Source organism: Chrysochloris asiatica, unplaced genomic scaffold, assembly GCF_000296735.1.
Source record: "Chrysochloris asiatica unplaced genomic scaffold, ChrAsi1.0 scaffold00014, whole genome shotgun sequence".
In the NCBI taxonomy this organism is placed as follows: Eukaryota; Metazoa; Chordata; class Mammalia; order Afrosoricida; family Chrysochloridae; genus Chrysochloris; species Chrysochloris asiatica.
The window spans coordinates 33,592,959-33,614,651 of record NW_006408532.1 but is presented as its reverse complement, the minus strand read 5'-3'; the positions used below and the strand labels follow the sequence as shown (position 1 = coordinate 33,614,651).

General features: G+C 42.4%; 1 protein-coding gene across 2 annotated transcripts in view; it reads left to right on the top strand.

Annotated features, from left to right (window-relative positions):
- FRMD3 (FERM domain containing 3) overlaps positions 1-21,693 on the top strand; it is a 494,426-nt gene that overhangs the window by 404,479 nt on the left and 68,254 nt on the right. For both annotated transcript variants that reach the window (XM_006834952.1, XM_006834951.1), the window contains exons 11-13: positions 6,240-6,314; positions 7,801-7,869; positions 11,923-12,047. In XM_006834952.1, coding sequence (XP_006835015.1) covers positions 6,240-6,314; positions 7,801-7,869; positions 11,923-12,047 — 269 coding nt within the window. The remainder of the gene's footprint in view (positions 1-6,239; positions 6,315-7,800; positions 7,870-11,922; positions 12,048-21,693) is intronic.

Genomic DNA, 21,693 nt, shown 5'->3' with positions numbered 1-21,693 from the left:
GGGATGAAATTTATGATTCAATAGTGAGTAATTGTTATCATGACTGATTGCTATTGTTGTAACTGTAAAGTAGAGGTTTTGTAGCAAAAAGGGGGGAGTGGTTGATCTTGCAGTCCAGGAGCACAGGACCCTGGAACCATCAAGGGAGAAGAGCAGAGTGCAGGACCCTATCCAGAGAAGCAGCGACACCAAAGATGGAAGCAGAGATGGTGACATGGAGAGATGGAGCAGCTGGGGACTCTAGACTCATGGAAGGAGAGGAGCTGTGTGCTGGTGCCCAGCAGCGGGCTTGCAGGATGTGTTGGGTGTTTGAGTGATTGCATATTCCTGAGTGTTTTGGTGTACATACAAAAATAAAAAAACAACCAGAGGGAATAAAAGAAAATACTGTTGAATGATGATATATGGAGGGGATTGTAATCATTGCAAAGAAACAAAACACTATAGGATGAGTGTAAAACTGATGTTCTCCCATGTAAACTATCACTCAATTCACAATACAAACTTAAAACAAAAACAAAAAAACAACAAAAAACACCCTTCATTTGATTCTGATGCGTACTGAGAACCAGTGTGTCTGAGCATTAGTTTTGAAATAGTGTCATCAGACACGTCTATGTCTGCAGCCTGGTTCTTCCTGTTGTAGCATGCGACCAAGATAAGTGACCTTACCTCTCTGTGCCTCAGTTTCTTCATCTACAATCGTGGATTTCTTACTCCTGTGGGAGTTTTCTGAGGATGAAATGAGTTGGTGCTTTGTATACTGAAAGTGCTTTGTATAGTGCATAACCCATAGTAAGGACTCAACAGTAGCATATGCTGCTGCTGTTAAGATCACTCTAGGAGCTATGAGCCATGATTCCAACAGGAAATTAGTATTAGTTCTAGAAATGGCCTCTTGGAGCACCACCTAATGCCCCTATCCCCAGTACCTAACCTGACCTGCATCTCTCTTCTGTATAGTATCCCTGAAGTTAAGTTACCAGAAGAGAACTAGGTAGGATGCCAGGGGAAGGTGGGCTCCTGTGGGGCGGAGCTTTGTGCGGAACATTATGACATTTAACTGCTGACTTTTAGTAAGCATCTGCATCCTCACTTTGCTCTCTCTCTAGTGGTGTGGGAGTGGGCTCTGGGTGTAGAGGCTACCCCAGCAGTTCTGGTACAGGAGACATGTGATCATCAACAACAGTAGAAAGGTGAATAGGGACCAGGTGACGACTTGGATACATGGTGGTTCCCAAGTCAAGTGTTGGGAACCTGGGGACTGTCTGTGAGGTCAGATCAGATGTTTGAGAATAGGGAGAGTTTCTGTGTTGGAATTTTGCTGAGGAATTGGCAGTGGAAGTGGGGAGAGGACAGGCAGGATTGAAGAGAGGAAGCTGGAGGAGAGAGAGTTGCTCTTTTAACAGGGTGTGAACTCATTGCTTTCAGTGAGAAGACTTCACTGGACTTGCCGTTTTGACATGAGAGCCCAGGAGTCAGTCTGGAACATTTCAGCTAGGGTTCAAGCAGAAAGGCTCTTTTGTCGACTTTCAGAGAGTTAAACTCGGTTTCCTACAGGCTCCGTGATCTGGAGGATTTGCTTTCACAGCTCTGTAGTGTGAGGGTAGTGGAGAGGTCTTGAGAGTGATATGAGGAGAGGAAGGAATAAAGGCAAGTAGTAAGGAAGGGAGTCAGTTCCAACTCATGGCAACTCCATATGTGTCAACGTAGAACTGTGCACCATAAGGGTTTTCAGTGGCTGATTTCTCAAAAATCGATCATCAGACTTTTCTTCCATGACACTTCTGGGTGGACCTGAGCCTCCAACCTAGTTAGCAACCAAACACATTAACTGTTTGTACCACCTAGGGCGGAAGGGAGAGAAGAAAACAGCTGTATGATGAGCAGATACCATGCGTTGTTATAGGTCTTAGTTGCCAATTATGATTTATGGCAAATCATATGAAAAGAGTAAAACTCTTGGTCTTAGGACTTTTCAGAAGCAGATCACCAGACCTGTCTCCCCAGGTACCTCTGGATGAGTTGGAATCACCAACCTTGCAGCTAATAATTGAGTGCTTAACTGTTTGTGCCACTCATAGATATCATACTTCTTGTTATTAAATGTCGTCAAGTTGATTCTGACTTATAACAATCCTGTATAGGGTTTCCAAGGAGTAACTGGTGGGTTTGAACTGACAGCTTTGTAGTTGGCAGTCCAGTGCTTAACATGCAGCGCCACCAGGACTCTAAATACCATACTGTTGTTGTTGTTAAGTACCATTGAGTTGATTCCAACTCATAGTTACCCTGGATAGGGTTTACAAGGAGTGTCTGGTGGATTTGAACTGCTTACCTTGTGGTTAGCAGTCCAGTGCTTACCCTACAGGACTACACCAGAATTCCAAGTATCATACTTGCTGTTTCAGAGAAACCTAATTTCATTTATCCCACCCAATACTCTACAAACTAGGTATCATAACACCTCCCTCTTTAAAAATACAAGGAGAAAAGAAAGCTCAGAAAAGCTAAGTGGTCTGGCCAAGTTCACACAGCCAGAGCAGGAAGGGACCTAGACCACTACCATTTTGGGTAAAATGCTACCTCTGGGGTTGTCCAAGGAGAACTTGGGGACACAGAGGTTCTCAAATGCAGATGGGACAAATAGCTGCCTTGGCATTATCTTGGAGCGCTTGATGAAAATTCAGATTCCTGGGTCTCTCTCCAGACCTACTGAATCTGAATGTCTGGTGATCAAGCCTGAGCACCTGTGTTTTAAACAGTCCCCACCAGGTGCTGCTGGTGCCCTGGCTTAGTGTCCTTTCCCTTTCTTCTGTCCATTTCCCTCCCTCTTACCCTTGGTGTTTCCCACTTCCCTGTGGGTTTATGTACTTGAAGCTCTCAGTTAAAATTCCACTAAAGATCACAATTGAAACATTATTGGAGTCTAGTTGGGCCTTTGGGATGGCTGGGAACTGTCAGTCATGCTCCCAAGAGAGCATCTTTGAGCAAACCACGAGGCACAGCTCATCGTCAAGGGAAATCAGTTGCCAAAAGGAAGCAAACATTGTAATCACTGGTCTCAGCTTCGACAGACAGCTGTTCACTTTCTCTGTGAAAACTGTGTAGATGGTCTTGTCTTTTCTGAGGCACAGGAAAGATTTTTTGTGGCTGCAGCTTAGCACTGAGTCCCTCAAATCACCTCCAAGAAGCTAGTGTGGATCTAAGGAGAAGGTAGTGGTCTCCTCGTGAGGCCTGGAAGGGAGGCAGCTGAGGTTGAACCAGCGAATGCAAGAGTGGCCCACCTTTCCCCTGCAAGAGGACAAGTGAGACAGTGGAGTTGCCTCTTCCAACTGCTGTGCTTACTCCACATGCATTTGGAGTTCTTGGGTGGTACAAACAGCATGCTTGACTGCTAACCATAAGGTTGGACATTTGAATCTATCCAGAGAGGCCTCAGAATAAAGCCCTCGTGATCTGTTTCCAAAAACTCAGCCATTGAAAATACTATGGAACACTGTTCACTGACACACCTTAGGGCACCTCAGGGTTATTTGATTTCAGGTACTAGTGTTAAGTTTGAATTTCAAACACCTCAACTAAGGCTTTCAGTCATTTACATTTTAATAAATTAGCTTGACCCAAAGGAGTCCTGGTGTGGGGCTGTGGGTTAATGCGCTGGACTGCAAAGTCGCTTTGAATCACAATTTTGGCAGTTCAAGCTCACCAGTCACTCCTAGGAAACTCTACACAGGGTTGCTATGGATGAGAACCGACTCAACGACACCTAACAGCAACAACAATGGATCCTTAGGAACTTAAGAGATTAAAAAGAGAAGCAGAGCTTCTTTGAAGATTTCCAATCGCCTTACCTTCAGTGCCCCCAGAACAGCAGTCACCCAGATGTGGAGAGAGGGAGAGGTGATTGGATGATGTGTCAGGCCCCACAGCTCCCTAACTTGCAGGGGCAGACAGCTTCTTGCTGGCGTGTCCTCACTGCTGGGTCCACTCTGACTTGTGTCCTCACTGACCTTCTGGCCAGCAGCCTATGTGTCCTGACATCAGGACTCCCTTTGTGGATCTTAAGTGCTCCCTTCCTCTCTGGGTCCCCGCCATAATGGTATCCTCCTCCCACCTGGCTGTCTGTGCGCACCATCTGTAGCTGATGCCTCTCTGTGAGGTCTCAGGCTCTTTACAGTGGTGGACTGACACTCTTGTTATAAGGTGTGGGTGTGGGTGACTGGCAGGTAACAAGGATGTGTTTCTGTGATGAGTGAGGGGCAGCTTGGGAGGGTTCTGTGCAAAACACTTTACCATGCTTTTCTATCTTCCTTTAGACAAAGACCAGAATCCTTAATACAACTACTTAAAGTCTGCAGAGTTCTACCTCTGACTAATTCTTAAGTCATTCTGTATGTCTGCTATTTCTTCTTCATTAAAATGAAAACATCAACAAACACATGGAGAGATACACTCATCTTTTTAGCACCTGTTATAACTCCAGGCTTTTGTACCTGTTGGATCTTAAGGCAGGGACACCCTCCTCAGCCTACAGCACACCCCTGGATAGCACTTTCCTGCCCTGAATCTCAGCTCTGGAATCCCTTCATAAGGGCTCCTTCCCAGGCACCCCAGACCAGATCTGTTCCCTCACTCCATTCTCTCATTCAGCTTGTCCTTCATAGTACCACAGTTGGTAACTTACATTTATGTCTGTGGTTCCTAGATTAATATTTGTTTTCCCTTGTAGACCTAATACCCCATAAGTGTGCCTACCAGGTAGGTGTCTTTCAAAGCTATTTGGGAGTATGGCTGGCACTCAGTAAATACTTGTTGAGTGAGTGAATGAATGAAGACCACAAGAGGCAGAGAATAGGAACTGCTGGCCCCAAACTACTAGGCTTGACCCTGGCTTTACACGTGGTGTGGCTCAGAATTCTCTCGACTGCATTGCTTTGTTAAGATTTGGTGATGATCAATATTTTAAATGGTCCTAAACTCTAGAGACCTGCTTTGACTTGATATAACTATGTAGTGTACAATGATCGACATAGAGACACCCTGAGCTGTAACACAAATGCGCTGTCCTGCCTACAGACCCTGAGCAGCCCGAGTTCTAAACTGTTTATTAATTTTGTTATTATTTACTGGTATGACTGAGCAGTACTGAATCAGGAGTTGACTGGGCTTCCTGTTCCATGTGTATCTTAGTCATCTACCAGTGCAGGTTCTTTTAAAGGGCACTGGGTCATAGTGACTTCACCCAAGAATGTACAGACGCCAGCGACCCATTTCCATAATGACATGGGCCTTTAACTCCTTCTCTTACCCACAGGAAGTGGGCTCCTGGAGGCACAGTGCTTCGTACTGCTGGGAAGCTATCTTCTGCTGTAATGTTGATATAGGCATTGTTTAGGTTCAAACCCAGAAGGGAAATCCTTCCATGTGGGTGTTCACCGAGAGACTGAAAAAGTGCCCAAGAGACAGTTTGCAACAAACATTGGTTTATTACAGAAAAAGGTGGTTTACCAACAGGGTAACTTAATAACTGGGACAAGAACAGTGGCTGCTTCCAGTGGTGGCTGTCTGGACAGTCATGATTTTCCGCACTGGGAGGGTCCCTTTCATCCTATGTGGTAAACAAGCCTCATATTCCAAGAAGGAAGGGAGGAGGATGGTATGAAGAGAGTCCCCAAAGCTTGGGGAAAACCCAGAAAAACAGCCTAGCACCAGCTGCCTGTTACACCCTAGCAGATAAGTAGCTAGTCCATGGGAACACAGAGTTTCAGATGCTGGGTCAGGGATCTATGTTAGAGGGAAAGAGGGGGAATTACAGGGAATTTCTCTTGCGTTGATATTACTGTGACCACTTTGGAGGCACAAGCAAGAATGTGCCCCCAGCACCATGGAACTGAATGATGCCTGCCATGAAGTGTCACCCTCTCAACATCTTTCAGGTAGAAATTAGGTAAGAGCCCCTTCTAGTCATCAATACAGCCTGATCCTTTTTGCAGGTTATGACCCTGAAATGACTTGTGAAATAAATTGTGTGGATCACAACCGGCAATTTTTTTTTTTTTTTAAAGAAAATATCCTAGACAATATCAGTTTGCAACACACATTATAAAAGTAACTATCCTTTCCCAATGTCAAATGTATATTGTTCTTACAGTAAAAGAAAAACACAACTGCTATAGCTCTGTAGCATGTCCGACTTACCACCTAGACTTACCACCTCTGTCCTGCTTTTCTTAAAGGTATACGAAATCCAGTCAGATCAAGACTGTGTCAAGCAGCAAGATATTTTTTAAAGGAAGTAGATTTCGATATAGGTGGGTACCACTGGTTCCATTTCAAGTGCTGGGTTGGGGTGGGGGCAGCCCTTTCTAAAATATTTGACTCTTGCTTGTAAATAAGTTCCGTTTGACTTGTGCCTCTGTTTTAGTCTTCTCCGTTCTAACTCACTTTGATCTCATGGCATCCCCTCGATGTCCATGGTAATTTCCCCTCATGGAAGGGAGAGAGGTGGATTTCTAGAGCTTGGTCAGGTCATGTGCAGTTAGAAAGCACAAGTGGCACTTGTACTCCCTTCCTCTGGCATATATGCAGTCACCTGTACCTGTGCACACGCATACAGGCACATGTTGCTTAAGTCCATTAGGACTATACCAGACCACGTATATGGCCGACCTCATATGTTTCCATGGCCCCAAGTCGTCGTTCTGTTGTTGTTTTTTTTTTCTTTTAAGGGAAAATAGCTCTCCTTTTGTTCATTATTTTCCCTAATGGTTTAAAAAGCAGCCCTGGACCGTGGGTGGGATACAGGCAGGTAAGGGTGAGACATGGCTCTGGGCACCAGGCTTTCAGGCTTTGTCTGGTGGGCAGGTAATGGGAGAAGCAGAGGTCTGGGTTGCTCCTCCTGCTCAGGTGGGCAGAATAGCAGACGGGGCTGGGTGCATTCTTCTCCTTCCTCACTCATTTCTCTTCCTCCACTCCTGCTGCTGCCCTCTTGGCCACTGGCCATGCCCGCTCCTCTGACCTCTGCCAGCAGCTTCTGTAGCAGCAGCAGTGGCAGCAGTGGCAATGAAGACACCCAAAAGCAACTTCCTATAAGGTTTTAATATGGTTTCCATACACTTCCAAATTGTATAAAGTACTATTTCACAGAACGTATCATGGACATTAAGTGATGCATACCTGTAAACATACATGCACACCTAGTCCTGGTGTGGTGCAGTAGGATAAGCACAGAACTACAAGGTTGGTTTGAACCACAGTGTCGGTGGTCCAAACTCAAGAGTAGCTCCTCAGAAACCATATAGTGGGTTGCTATGAGTCAGTACTGACTTTAAGGAACTTAACAATAAGAACTTGCATGTAAGGAACCCTGGTGACACAATGACTAAGCACTTGACTGCTAATCAAAAGGTCAGCGGTTCAAACCCATCCACTCCTCCATGGGAGAAAAGCTCTGGTGATCTGCTCCTGTAAAGATTTCAGTCTGGGAAAAACTATGGGGGGCAGTTCTCCTCTAGCCTGTAGATTCACTGTGAGTTAGAATCTCATCAACACCTAACAACAACATACCTACACACAAACATAGACATATGTTGTTGCTGTTATTAAGTGTCACCAAGTCAGTTCTGACCTTGTATAGGGTTTCCAAGGAGTTGCAGGTGGGTTTGAACTGCCAACTTTGCAGTTAGCAGTCCAGTGCTCACCTTACAGCACCACACCAGGACTCTGACATATACATATGCACATATTTATGTGTACATATAAAATCTGTGCATATAGTTGTGTTTCTGTCTTTTGCAGTGGTAAAGTTGCCAAAGAGGTGGTGGAGGCAAGCTCCAAGATCCAGAGGGAGCCTCCTGAGGTGCAGAGGTGAGTGGACAGTCTCCAGAGGGCTCTGGGGTTTCTAGGATGGGATGAGAAACATCAAGGCTGGCTTTTCTAAATCCCCTACAAACTCACTGCATGTGTAGCATCTGGCTCTTAAATAAGGACAAGACATCTACTTAGTGGGTGCAGGGTATGGAAAAAGAAATAACGGCTATCTAAAATCATCTGTTGTCTCTGGCTTCAGACATGGTACTCTCATCATTACAGAATTTGCCTTCAGACACATTTGGCTAGACCATGACTTGAATGCATCTGGGCTCCCATTTTGAGTTGCTTGCTCCGTGGAGTCATAGGCTTGATTGGGACTCAGAGTGTCATGTGAAGAAGCAGATATGTGTGAAGCATAGTCACGCCATCTCCTGGCCACGCCAGTCATCCTGTCCTCTTAGAACCCCTCACCATGGCTGCCTTTGTCCCTCAGACTTGACCAGTTTTCATTTTCCTGACTCTCTCTATACAACTTCACAAGAGTGGGTACTTACCTCTCTCAGTGGCCACCTTACACCCAAGAGCCTTTCAAAGGATTTAGGTATTACTGTTTCTGGGTTTTTGTTGTTGGCTGCTGTCTCCAGTCCTGCACCATCCCTTGATGGCTGATGTGTTTGAGTCCATTGTCGAGTGCCTTCCAACTAGGAGCCTCATCGTCCAGCACTATACTGAACAGAATTCTGTTGTAATCCATAGGGTTTTCATTAGCTAAGATTAGGAACTAGTTCATTAAGACGTTCTTCCTAGTGTGGAAGTGCCACTGAAACCTGTCTACCCTGGGTGACCCTGCTAGTATTTGGAATACCAGTTGCATAGCTTCCAGCATCACAGCAACACACATACCACCACAAAATTAAAAACTGATATGAGGTGGGAATCCAGGGAACATCTTATTAAGATGATATTTGGTAATTCTTCTGAATTCAATGTTCTTTTACTCACATTGAACTTTAGGCCACCACAGTAAACCCAATTCACTGTATCTCCTAAATCCCACGCACGCTAAACACCTAAAACCGAAACCCCTACCATAACTTCTTACTTTTAAGGCAAGATAATAATAAATAATAGAATTTAGGGAGATCCTCATTCACTGGTTAGTGCTTGTCCTCCCTTCCCCATCTTTGGAATGTTGACTGAGTCTTTGCTCTCGTCAGATTTGAATAGTCTCTGTTTCCACTGTGACCAAGTGAGCTGGGTGCCTCTCGGGATTTTTCACTCAGGTTGTTGGTCAGGAGGAAGTTGTGGCCCCATGGCAGTGCCACCAAACCAGCCTAGCATGGGCTTCTTCTAGACAGCCTTTCTCATGTAGGGGAGCAGAACCTTAATTGGCATAAGATCCTACACAGATTTGCACAGAGAGAACAGCTCATTCCCACTTTTGAATAACCCTGAGTGTAGGTGTGCTGGACAAGTCTGCAAGCCCCATCTCTCTTGCTTTGAGAAACAGGAGCAAAGAGCAGGAGGGAGAGAAGCTGGAGCATCTTGGATAGGAGCACCTCCCGACAATACCTGTGAACATCTTAAGTCTTGACTTCAGGAGGGATAGGTTTTTATAGCACCCACTACCCTAGATTGCTGCTATTCCATGGAGAGGGGATGAAGACAGGAAAATGAAATACGATTTTAAACTTTTCTACAATCTTTGAAAGCAAAATACATGACTTAAAGTTAGAGCTGAAAGTGACCTCAGAGATTACCTAGTTCGATGCTTCTGTTGAATAAATAAGGAAACTTGCATTCAGAGGAGTTTCATGATTCATGCAAGATCATAAATCTCTGGTGGAAATCCCAAGACTAGCTCTTTCTCTGTTGCTTCTGCTACTCTGAAAGCTTCTGACATGCTCATAGAAACTGGGAGGCAGCATTGCCCCAAAGGCTCAGCTTGGGTTATATTCTTCCAGCTTTGAAACTTGACACACACACATACAATATATGTCTATGTTGGCAGACTTCTCTTGATGCTATAAATAAATACAAGGGAAGGGACTGTTTCTGTTATTTTTTTAACAGCTTTTTTAAAAAGATATAATTCACGAACCATACAATTCACACATTTTGAGTGCTTGTAGTATATTCAAAGTTGTGCATCTTTCACAATAATACATTTTAAAACATTTTCCTTCCCCAGACCCAAACCCTGTATCCGTCCGTAGTCATTCCATGTTTCTTTCCAACCACTCAACTACTTTATGTCTCCATAGATTTTCCTGATTCTGATATAAATGGAATCATACAACATGTAGAACTTGTGATGTTTCTTCCATTTAGCATAAGTTTTCAAGGTTTTATCTATATTTTAGTAGACAGCAGTACTTCACTCCTTTTTATTTCTAAGTAATATTCCATTATATGGATGTATCACATTTTAAAAATCCATTCGTAAGTTGATGGACTTCTGGATTGTTTCCACATTTTGGCTATTATGACTAATGTTGCTATGAACGTGAGTTTACAAGTTTTTATGTGGATGTGTTTTCTTTACTCTTGGGTATATATCTAAAAGGGGAATTGTTAGAGCATATGGTATCCCTATGTTTAACCGTTTGATGAATTGGCAGACTGGTTTTCAAAATGGTGGCACTATTTTACACCCCCATCAGGAGTGTACAGGGTTCCGATTTCTCAACTTCTTCACCAATACTTGTTGTTATTTGGCTTTTTGACTGCAGCCATCCTTGCAGGTGTGAACTGGTATCTCATTGTAGTTTTGACTTTCCTTTCTCTGATGGTTAACAATGTTGAACATCATTTAATACACTTATTGGTCATTTGTGTATCTTCTTTGGAAAAATTTCTTTCCAAGTCTTGCCCAGTTTTTGTGTTGCTTTTTGTTTATTTATTTTTTATTGTGAATTATATGATGGTTTGCAGAGCACCAAGTCCTCTCTTACCCTCACTCCTGCCAACCCCTGCTGTTGCTGTTGTTGTTGTTAAGTACCATCAAGTTGGTCCAGAATCATAGTGAGACTGTATAGGGTTTCCAAGGAGTGGCTGGTGGGTTTGAACCATCAACTTGCAGTTAGAAGTCCAGTGCGTATCCTACTACACAATGTCAGGCTTGCCCCTGGACCACCAGTAAACTTTGGTATCTATATACTAAGCTATCCTATAGTCCCTGTAAGTGCTATCACACAATATTTGTCCTTTTGTGCTTGATTTATTTCACTCAGCATAATGTTTTAACATTTAATTCATAGTGTAGCATGTATCAGGACTTCATTTCTCTTTGTTGTTGTTAAGTGCCATCGAGTCGGTTCCGACCCATAGCGACCCTATACAGGGTTTCCAAGGGTGTAAATCCTTACGGGAGTAGAAAGCCTCATCTTTCTCCCGCGGAGCGGCTGGTAGTTTCGAACCGCTGACCTTAAGGTTCGCAGCCCGATTCGTAACCACTATGCTACCAGAGCTCATTTCTCTTTATGGCTGAGTAATATCCCATTGTATGTATGGACCACATTTTGATTAAACATTACCTGTTGGTGGATATTTTGACTGCTATTACATTTGACTACGTGAATGATGTTTCAGTGAACATTGGCATTCATGTATGATATACATTCCACGCCTTCTTTAAATGTCTGTGTTGCCACCTAGGAGCCATGGTGATGCAGTGTATTGGGCTATTAACTGAAAGGTCAGCAGTTCAACCCTACCAGCCTTTCCGTGGGAGAAAGATGAGGCTATCTGCTCCTGTAAAGATTTATAGTCTCAGAAACCTTATATAGAGTCACTATGAGTTGGAATCAACTTGATGGCAGTGGGTTTGGTTTAGCGTGTTGTCACCTACCATATCCAACTCTCATGGCACATGGTTAAATATATTTCTGTTCACTGTGTTACTTTAGAACACACGGCTGTTTTATTAGCACTGTAAGAATGAAAAATACTGTGAATCTTAGTGTTAGATTGTCTTTACCTCTGTCCTAATCCAGTGTACATGTCTAGAGGCAGTTACCAGCTTGAGGTAGGTAGGTTGAAATGGAAGAGCCCAGCATTTGCAATTATTGTGGAAACCAACTCTGTCTGACTTTTGTTTGTTTTCAGAGCCAACATTGCTCAGAGCCGCAGTTCCCACTCCTTGAACAAGCAGCTCATCATTAACATGGAACCCTTGCAGCCTCTGCTGCCTTCCCCCAGTGAGCAGGAAGAGGACCTCCCTCTGGGTGAAGGTATGTCAGCCACCTCTGCAGGCTCAGGCGGGAGGAACAGATGTGGAGCAACTTGAGTACACTGAGTGGCAAGGTTGGGTAAGGGTCAGAGGGAGGCATAAACTGTGTTTTTGGTAAATAAACTGTTTATAGTTGAAAAGCCCGGTAATATTGGGAATCCTATTAGTTTCTCCTTAGAGTCGCTGGTATAAAATATTCCTAAAATTACATCTCAAAGCAGTAATATTTTTAGACTTGAATAGTCAATATGGTAACCACTATCCATGTATGAATGAGCCCTGGGAGTATAGTGGATTATAAGCTGGGCTGCTAACTACAAGGTCAGCAGTTTAAATCTACCAATTGTTCTGAAGGAGAAATATGAGGCTTTCTCCTCTTGTAAAGATTTACGCTCAGAAACCCTATACAGGGTCGCTATGAGTCGGAGCCGACTAGTCAGTACACAACCACCACCAACAACTGCATATGACTATTTAAAACTAAATTTAAATTCATTAAAATGAGGTACAAAAAAATATATATTTCCTCAGTCACATTTGCCAGATTTCCCATGCTCAGTATCCACATGTGGCTAATGGCTACCATATTGAGGAGTTCAGAGAACATTCCCATCATTGCAAAATGTTCTGTTGGATGGCAAGGTTTTAGATTGTAACCACAATTAACTTGGTGATTATATGAAAGTGTCCACAAGCATCTTTACACTAGCCATTTTTTTTTTTTTACCTCAGTCTTTCTGAAGCCTTGTGCTTCCTTTCCCAGAGATACTTTGTTTGACAGAACTAACACATACTAAGATGTGGGAAATTCAGTTCACCCCAAAAGATGCTGTATGTTTGACGATGATAGGAAATGTGTGTGTAAGCTTCTTTGATTCTAAGCACTTTACTTACTCTAGCGGAGAATTTCAGCACCTGTTTGCTGTAGATACCTGCTGAGGCAAAATGTAGTACACCATCTCCCATGCTTAATCATTTCAGAGCAAATTGAAAAAACAAACAATCATGAACACAAAATAACCTTATTGGACCAAAATATAATATGCTTTCCCTTAACTCTGTGTGATTTTGATTTCATCTTTTACACTTTGGATTCTGAGTCATTTCAAGAGGGCAAGTCAATCTGTACTCCTTGCCCCCAAATCATCTTCACTGACAGATTCAAGTCAAAAATTTCCTTGCTAGGAGAAAACTTTTCAGTGCATCATAAGAACACGGCAGCTCAATCATACTAAAGCATAAAGAATTTTAGTAAATCTTTTCATGTTCCCATAGATAGAAAGAGAATTAGGTAGTTGGGTACCAAAAATGCCATGTCAGTGGGAGGAAGATATACAAATGAGAAGGATGGAGTCTTAGAAGATTTTCAACCCAAGCTGAGTTCAAGATGGTAATAAGAATGACCTTGTATAAAGGCCTTTACCATCTGCCTTCACAACTATTTCTGTATGTTCCTTGCTAAATTCCTTTTCCTAGCCCAAGAGTTTTTCAGGGTCCATGATGCTTGTGTACATTTTTCAGCACCTTATTTGTTCTTGTGTTTTGTGAGTGAAAGAAAAGCAGCCTTCATTTCTGGGTCATCAATGATTGTCTGGGCTTCCTGCCATATGCCTGAAATAGAGCTCTAAACAAAGATGATATTTATGTCTTTGTGGTCTGAGCTTTTGGCTACATACAGTCCAATTAATTTTGTTTTATCCTTATATTTTGAAATATTAGTACTTTTTGTGTCTGAGCAACAGTCAAATTAAAAGAGGCTAGGATTTCATTCATTCCTTAATACAACAAATAGCAACCTTTACAAATAGCACACTCCCACCACGAAAGTTACTGTGGCCAATGAAGATGCATACTCTCTTTGTAGCCAGCTTCAAGACTACGAGGAGGCAGCATGGTATCACAAAGGTAGTGAATAGCTTCTGCCTCTGGATTTGACTACCTAGATATTAGGGAGTATAGTGACTCTGTAGGATAAGCACTGAACTGCAAACTAGAAGGCCTACAGTTGAGCCCACCAGCCACTCTGATGGAAAACTAATACGCTTTCATCTCTCACAAAGATTTACAGCCTCAGAAACTTTATATGGGGTCACTGTGAATTGGAACTAATTCAACAGCACTTAACAACCTAGATATCAGTGCCTCCAGCTGCCTGGAGAGGGTCTTGTTCCTTTTTAGTGATGTCGTAGTGTCTGACAGAAAGTCAGTGGGAAAAGAATAAATGGACATGGCTGAGGAGCAGAAGGAATGTTGAGTGAACAGGTACGCTTGCGTTGGTGTGAGTGTGGGATCAGAGAGGAGAGGTTGACCAGTAGTGAAAGGTGAGGCAGAAAGTTAGGAAAGGGCATGAGGATGATAGATCTGCTATGACTAGCAGGAGAATAGACTTGAATTGAGCAATTGGGAGACACTGAAGGATTTCAAGCATGGGAAAGACGTCTTGAAATGACATTGTAGACCATTTTGGTGGTGTTGTGTAGAGTATAGAGTAGAGAAGGTTATGTTTAGGTTTGTGCTTGACTATCAACAGAAAGGTGGGTGGTTCAAATTTACGCAGTGAAGTTCTATAGAAAAGATCTAGTGACCTACGTCAATTAGACTACAGCTATTGAAAACCCTATGGAAGATAGTACTATTCGGGAACCCGTGTGAGCCAGAAGTGACTTAATGGCAAAGAGTTTAGTTGTTTTTTGGCTTTGTTTTTAATTGGAACAGGGTTTCTCAGTCTAGGCACTATTGACATTTTGGGTCAGATGATTCTTTGTCGTGGCGTTGTCCTGTGCATCGTATGATGTTTAGCAGCACCCTTGACTTCTACCTACTAGATGCCAGTAGCACTTTTCCAGTATGACACCAAAGATATCTCCAGATGTTACCAAATGTCTCATGGGGCATAGTTGCCCTTGGTTGGCAGCCACTTGATTGGCGGAACAGAGAGCACATTACAATAGCCCAGAGAGTAGCTAAACAAGGCAGAGAACTTGGGAACAGGAAGAGCAGTAGATTCAACACCTATTAGGAGGCAGAACTGTGCCTGTGATGTGACCATTGATTACATAGCAGGCAAGAAGCTCATCAACTCCTACCTCTCAGGTTTTGCCTTTGACTCAGAGACTTAGACTTCAACCTCTTTATTTTCAAGGTGGAACTATAGCGACACAGGAAGGCTTAAGAGACATGTCAGCATCATGCAGGGAGTCCATGGCAAAGATAATTCTGTTTGGACATTGGAGCTGTTGGGGGGGGGGGGGTTAGGAATTATCTTTGCTTTGTTGAGCTTCAAACATACACATGTTAGAAGAGACTCAGACATCCCCGCTCATTTTTTATATTACTATTATTCCTCATCCTTACATAAGGATTCAGATGTTTGCTTGGGGGAGTTTCAAATCATACATTTTCACAAGGTTTTCTTCTGCCAAAGGAATTCTTGACTTGAGACTGCAGGTAAAGATGATCTTTTGAGGACAGAGTGACTGGGTAACATATCATCACCCAAGGTCAGTGTCCAGGTCCTATTAAAAGAGTTGCCTGATTCCAAATTTTTAAAGATCAGATTGAAAGAAGAAAGATCTAAGCCTTAGCCTGTGAGGTGATAGGAGAGTCTGGTGGCACCTGGTCTCAGAAGGTATGGTAATGGCATCTCTGTCGTCACCATGTCTCTTTGGGGTCGTGACCACCCATTTGTCTGATGAGTTCTTTTCACTGTGCCCAGAACTTCACAGTTCTTAAAGACAGCTGGGCAGCGCATTAGCCCGTTGGTGTTCAAAGAGAATGTGTGACTCCTTCACCGCACAACAGCTGAAGGATTAGCACCAATGTTGGCTGTGTCTGTGTGGAGAAAAACCGCAGTCAGTTTCTAAGCACTGCTAGGCAATGGGAAAGTTTTCATGGTACCCGAGAGTTGCCTGGTTACAAGATCCAGTAAATTAGTGCTGTGGAAAACTTAAGACGAGAATGGCAAATCATTGAAAATTGCCACTTAGAGCATATGAGAATTTGGGAGAAGACAAAGTTGGGAGTTGTGGTGGTGGGGTGTTCTGGATGAAAATGACATTTTAAGGAGTCACTAGACTGAATGAATTCACTTGCAAAATGTAGTAGATTCTCCATTGTATAGATACCAAAATGCCTGTATGTTTTATTGATGGTGTCTGTTTTTCATGATGAAAAGATGCTGGGTTATAGTAGAGAAGAGGAGTGAAATTAATCAGGTGAGACTCGGTAGTTAACAATTACTGATACACAGTGAAAATCATTCTTGTCAGTCAGAATGATGGGGCATACATAATTAAGCAGGAAGAAAAGCTCAGCTTTGTTTTTTAACCTTTGTAGACAAAACTAAAGAAGAGTTGAAAATGTTTGACACCGTTCTAGTAAAATGAAAACACAATAAATGCACACCAGATTTTCTATAACTGAGTTGTCGATGTGGTTGGATTGAGGGTGGTTTGAAGCTGCATTTGTATATGATCAAGAAGTATGTCTGTATGAAAGAATATATATGAGTCTGTGAGTGGTGTAAATACTTGGTTTCTAATGGAAAACTTTGCAGTTTGAGTCTACCCAGAGATGCCTTGGAAGCAAGACCTGTTAATCTACTTCTGAAAAGTCAGCCATTAAAAACCCTGGAGAGCCCAGTTCGGACACACTTGAGTTGCCATGAGTCAGAGTTGACTCCACAACCACTTTACGTATTTTGATTTTTCAAGGAAGACAGTTAAACTAACTTCCCTAAACCATGCTTAGGTACTGTATCTTTACATTGTGTGTGTGTGTGTGTGTGTACATGGATGTTGCTCTCTGGGTGTAGTGGTGTGTGTGTGTGTGTGGAGGGTGGTAGTGGTGGAGTGGTTTATAAGTTATCTTTCTATAACTCTAGACTGCTAAAAGTGGCTTCAGAGAAATTCTATAAGAGCTATATGTAAATGTGTGGAGGCGTTTTGATCATATAAAGGAACATTGCCCTCATCCATGAGGCATGTCCACCTCTATCCTAACACAAATAACAGGTGACCTTGGGGCCCACTGAATTTTCCATGTGCAGGTCTTCCAACATCGCATCTGACGGAGACTCTAGTAGAGTTCACAGCTGTTCTGGTTCCATCACTAATGAAGTCTGACAGCCTAAGACTTGATGGTTACGCTGGCTGGGAGTCGATTTTCCCACTCTCCACTGAGAATCTGGTCTCTTCGCTGCTGCAGATCCAATGTGAAAGTCCCCCTCCCTCTTTCCTCCTATTACGGGGTTCTGTGGTCATGGCTCAGACAGACTAACTCTTTTTCTCCCAGCTTCAGTGTCTTTCTTCCCAACCCTTTCCTACCATGAGCTAAGCCATTTTTTCCATTTGGCTCAGGTATGTCAGGACACATGTTAGGAGTTACCATGCGCCTTATATTCCATGAAACAGTTATTGCTGTTGTTAAGTACTGTCAAATCAGTTCTGACTCATAGTGACCCAACATAGGGTTTCAGAAGCTTTCAATCTTCACTGGAGCAGAAAGCCTTATCTTTCTCCCATGGAGCAACTTGCATGTTTGAACTGCCAACTTTGTGGTTCATAGTCCAGTGCTAATCCTACATTGCCACACCAGAAGTCTAGTGGTGTGGGTATGTGTCGTGGAGTCGGTTCCGACTCACAGTGACCCTGTACAGGGTTTCTGAGGCTGCAAATCTTTACAGGAACAGAAAGCCTCATCTTTCTCCCACAGAACAGCTGGTAGTTTCAAACTGCTGACCCTGAGTTTAGCAGCCCGATTCATAACCACTACACTACCAGAGCTCCTTAGAAGTCTAGTAGAAACCGTTTCTAATTCTGTGCAGACATCTTGCTCCTTGTAGTTACTGCTACTTGGTGATGACTAGTTATTCAGAACTGACTTTAATTGCACTTGTCCCTGCCATTGGGTTTTGCTATTGGTCTTTAATTTCTGATTATAAAATTAATACATCACCTTCTAGAAAATGTAGAAAGTACAGAATAGCATTAAAAAGCAGAAAAAGTCACCTCCTTAAATGATACTACTTCCTAGAGGATTCAGTTTGAATGTGTTAGCGATTTCTTTCCTTATGCATTTTAATGTCTTTGCAACCATCCTGTGTGTACAATATTGTAAATTCCTGGTTCACTGGCTTAATGTTGAAAACATGAGTGCATCAAGGCATCATAAATAGAGCTGTACCAATGTAGATGAGTGGGCTAATATCCTAAATTAGAAGAAACTCATACAAAAGCACTGATTGTACATCATTTTAGCATTGCACATGCCTGGGCTATCCTGAGTTTCCCCGTTTAATGGCATCTGTACCTTCTGTTGTTGGCTAGCACTCAACAGCCAAACCTGCTTCTGCAGAAGCAAGGCGTCTCCATGGAGCAGAGAGCAGCTTCTGGTTTATATATAACTGCAATATCGGATTAGCAAAGCCAAAATTCAGAATTCATGGATCCATCTATTGACGTCTGGAAGAAAACAGCCCACTTGGGATCAGCAGCAACTCCTCTGGAGTAGGAGATGCCAAGAGCAGCTTTGGGACCGAGGCAAGCAGCTCAAATAAAGGCCTGAGCAAGCTCTCTGTATGTTCATATCTCACAGGCTTTTCAAAAGCTTTTCACCCATCTTTTGTGCTTTTCTTTGGAGTTTGCCGCTTCTTTGGAACTGTGGTTTACGAATCGGGCTGCGAACCTTAAGGCCAACAGTTCGAAACTACCAGTGGCTCCGCGGGAGAAAGATGAGGTGTTCTGCTCCCGTAAAGATTTACAGCCTCGGAAACCCTGTACAGGGTCGCTATGGGTCGGAACCGACTCGACGGCACTTAACAACAACAACAACAAACCACTGTGGCACTGTAGGATAGTGAACACTCACCCACAAGGTTGTTTGAACCACAAGGTTGGCTGTGTCATTCCTCAGAAACCCTACAAAGGGTCGCTCTAAGTCAGAACCAACAGGACAGAACTTAGCAAAAACAACAAAGCAGTTCCAAGGAAGTGTGTGCCAATTAAAAGATAATTTACATTTTAAACGTTTACTGTGCTATAAGGAAGCCAAATGCCTTGGTCCAGATGCATTTAAGTTCCTCTTATCATGTAAAGTCAATTTGATTTCTATGTGTACTGTCTGGTGAGGTCCATGTGTATTGTCATCGTTTATGTTGTTTAAAAAAGGTGTTTGCAATGAATAAGTCATTAATCTTGCAAAATTCCGTCATGCCATCTCCAGCATCATTTCTGTCACCGAAGTCATATTTTCCAACTACTGATCCTTCTTCTTTGTTTCCAATTTTTGCATTCCAATCACCAGTAATTATCAATCCATCTTGATTGCATATTTGATCAATTTCAGACTGAAGGAGTTGGTAGAATTCTTCAGCTTCATCACCACTGACTTTAGTGGTTGGTACACAAATTTGACTAATGTGATGTTAACTGATCTTCCTTGTAGTCCTATGGATATTATCCTATCACAGGCAGCATTATCCTTCAAGATAGATCTTGGAATGTTCTTTGTGATGATGAATGTGATGCCATTCCTCTTCAACTTGTCATTCCCTACATAGTAAATCATGTGACTGTCAGATTCAAAATGGCCAATACCAGTTCATTTTAGCTCATTAATGCCAAGGATATTGATGTTGATGCATTCCATTTTATTTTTGACAACTTACAATTTTCCTAGATTCATACTTCATACAGTCCATGTTCTGATTATTAATGGGTGTTTGCAGTTGTTTTTGTTCATTTTGAGTTGCCCCATCAATAAATGAAGGTCACAAAACTTTATTCCATTCACGTCATCAAGGTCAACTCTACTTTGAGGAGATAGCTCTTCCTTAGTCATATTTTGAGTGCCTTCCAATCAGAGGGACTCATCTTCTGGCACTATACCTGACAATATTCCCATGCTGTTCATCATGTTTCAATATTCAATATTCTGGTGCTATTTGACAGTGGTCCACTGCTAGTCATAATTATTCAATCTGTGTGCTGAGCAAATAATCCAAGAAGCAGACTGTCACATTTTTCTTCCATGGAGCAGCTGTTGGATTTGAACCACTAACTTTTTGTTAAGCAGCCAAGCACTTTAACCACTGCCCCTGTGTGTAACCCAGGGGTCAACAAACCACAACCTGAGTGCCAGATGCAGCCCATACCTTGTTCATTTTGGTCTGTGAGCTAAGATTAATGATTTTATATTTGTAAGTAGTTACATTTTGAGTGATTGTGTAAGTACCTATCACAAAAGAATACCCTTGATTTTTGCCTCTTGGTTCACAAAGCCTAACATTTACTGCCTGACCCTTTAGAGGAAAAATTTGCTGACTCCCATTCTAGCACATCCCTTAGGATTCTCCTATAAATGAAAAGGCTCAGAGAAATGAAGACATTTGCTAAAAGTCATGTAGTTGGACGTTATTCACAAGAGTCAGAAGGTGGAAACAGTTTAAATGTCTATTGGTGGACGAATGAATATATACAAAGTGGTTTATACGATTGACTATTACTCAACCATGAAGAGAAATGAAATGCTACTACATGCTATGGCATGTATGAACCTTGAGAACATCATATTGAGTGAAATAAATCAGTCACAAAAGGACAAATGGTGTATGATCTCACCTATAAAACAGGAAGATGCATAGAAACCAAAGAGTAGTCGTGATTACCAGGGATAGGGTGGGGGAGAGGAATTGTTCTTCTGCAACACTGAATTTATGTTAATAGTGGTAAAATAAATTGGAAAAGTATAATGACAGTAGTTGCACAATATGAAGATTGTAATTAATATAACCAAATTATACATATAAAAATTATTGAATTGGCAAGTGTTTTGTTGTCTATATTTTTACCATAATAAATAATTACAAAACTGGGTAAACATTGGGGTTGGGACCAGGTTCTGATTCTCAACTTCCTAGGCTATGTATCTTAGACAAAATTACATACGTTTAAAATGACTCCTCTATTTGCTAAAACAGAGCCAGTAACTAAGGAACTTGTTCAAGTTACAATGAATTGCACCATCATTGTTAGTACATCTTGTTAGTAATATGCATGACATATAAGTAATATGCATGACATATAAAGCACATAATTTGCTGATGCTATCATTCTTTGCCACCATTCATCTGTCAGTTTGTTGTGGCTTATGTGGTGGTTTATGTGTTGCCGCTGTGGTGGCTTATGTGTTGCTGTGATTCTGGAAGCTATGCCACCGGTATTTTAAATACCAGCAGGGTCAACCATGAAGGACCTCTGGTAGCATAATTATTGTGAGTCAGCTGCTAACCTCAAGGTCAGCAGTTTGAAACTACAAGCAGTTCTGCTAGATAAAGATGAGGCTTTCTGCTCCTGTAAAGATTTATAACCTCAGAACCTTATGCAGGGTCGCTATGAGTCAGAACCGACTCTGTGGCATACCACCACCAGGGTCAACCATGGTGGACAGGTTTCAGATGAGCTTCCAGACAAAGACAGCCTAGGGAGGATGTGAGGTGGACTACTTCCAAATATTTAGTCACTGAAAAAAGATATGAACATCAGTGGAAAACTGTCAGATAGCACCAGAATATTGACTATTGAAACATGATGAAGAGTACCAGAATAGTGTCAGGTTTAGTGCCAGAAGATAAGCCCCTCAGGTTGGGA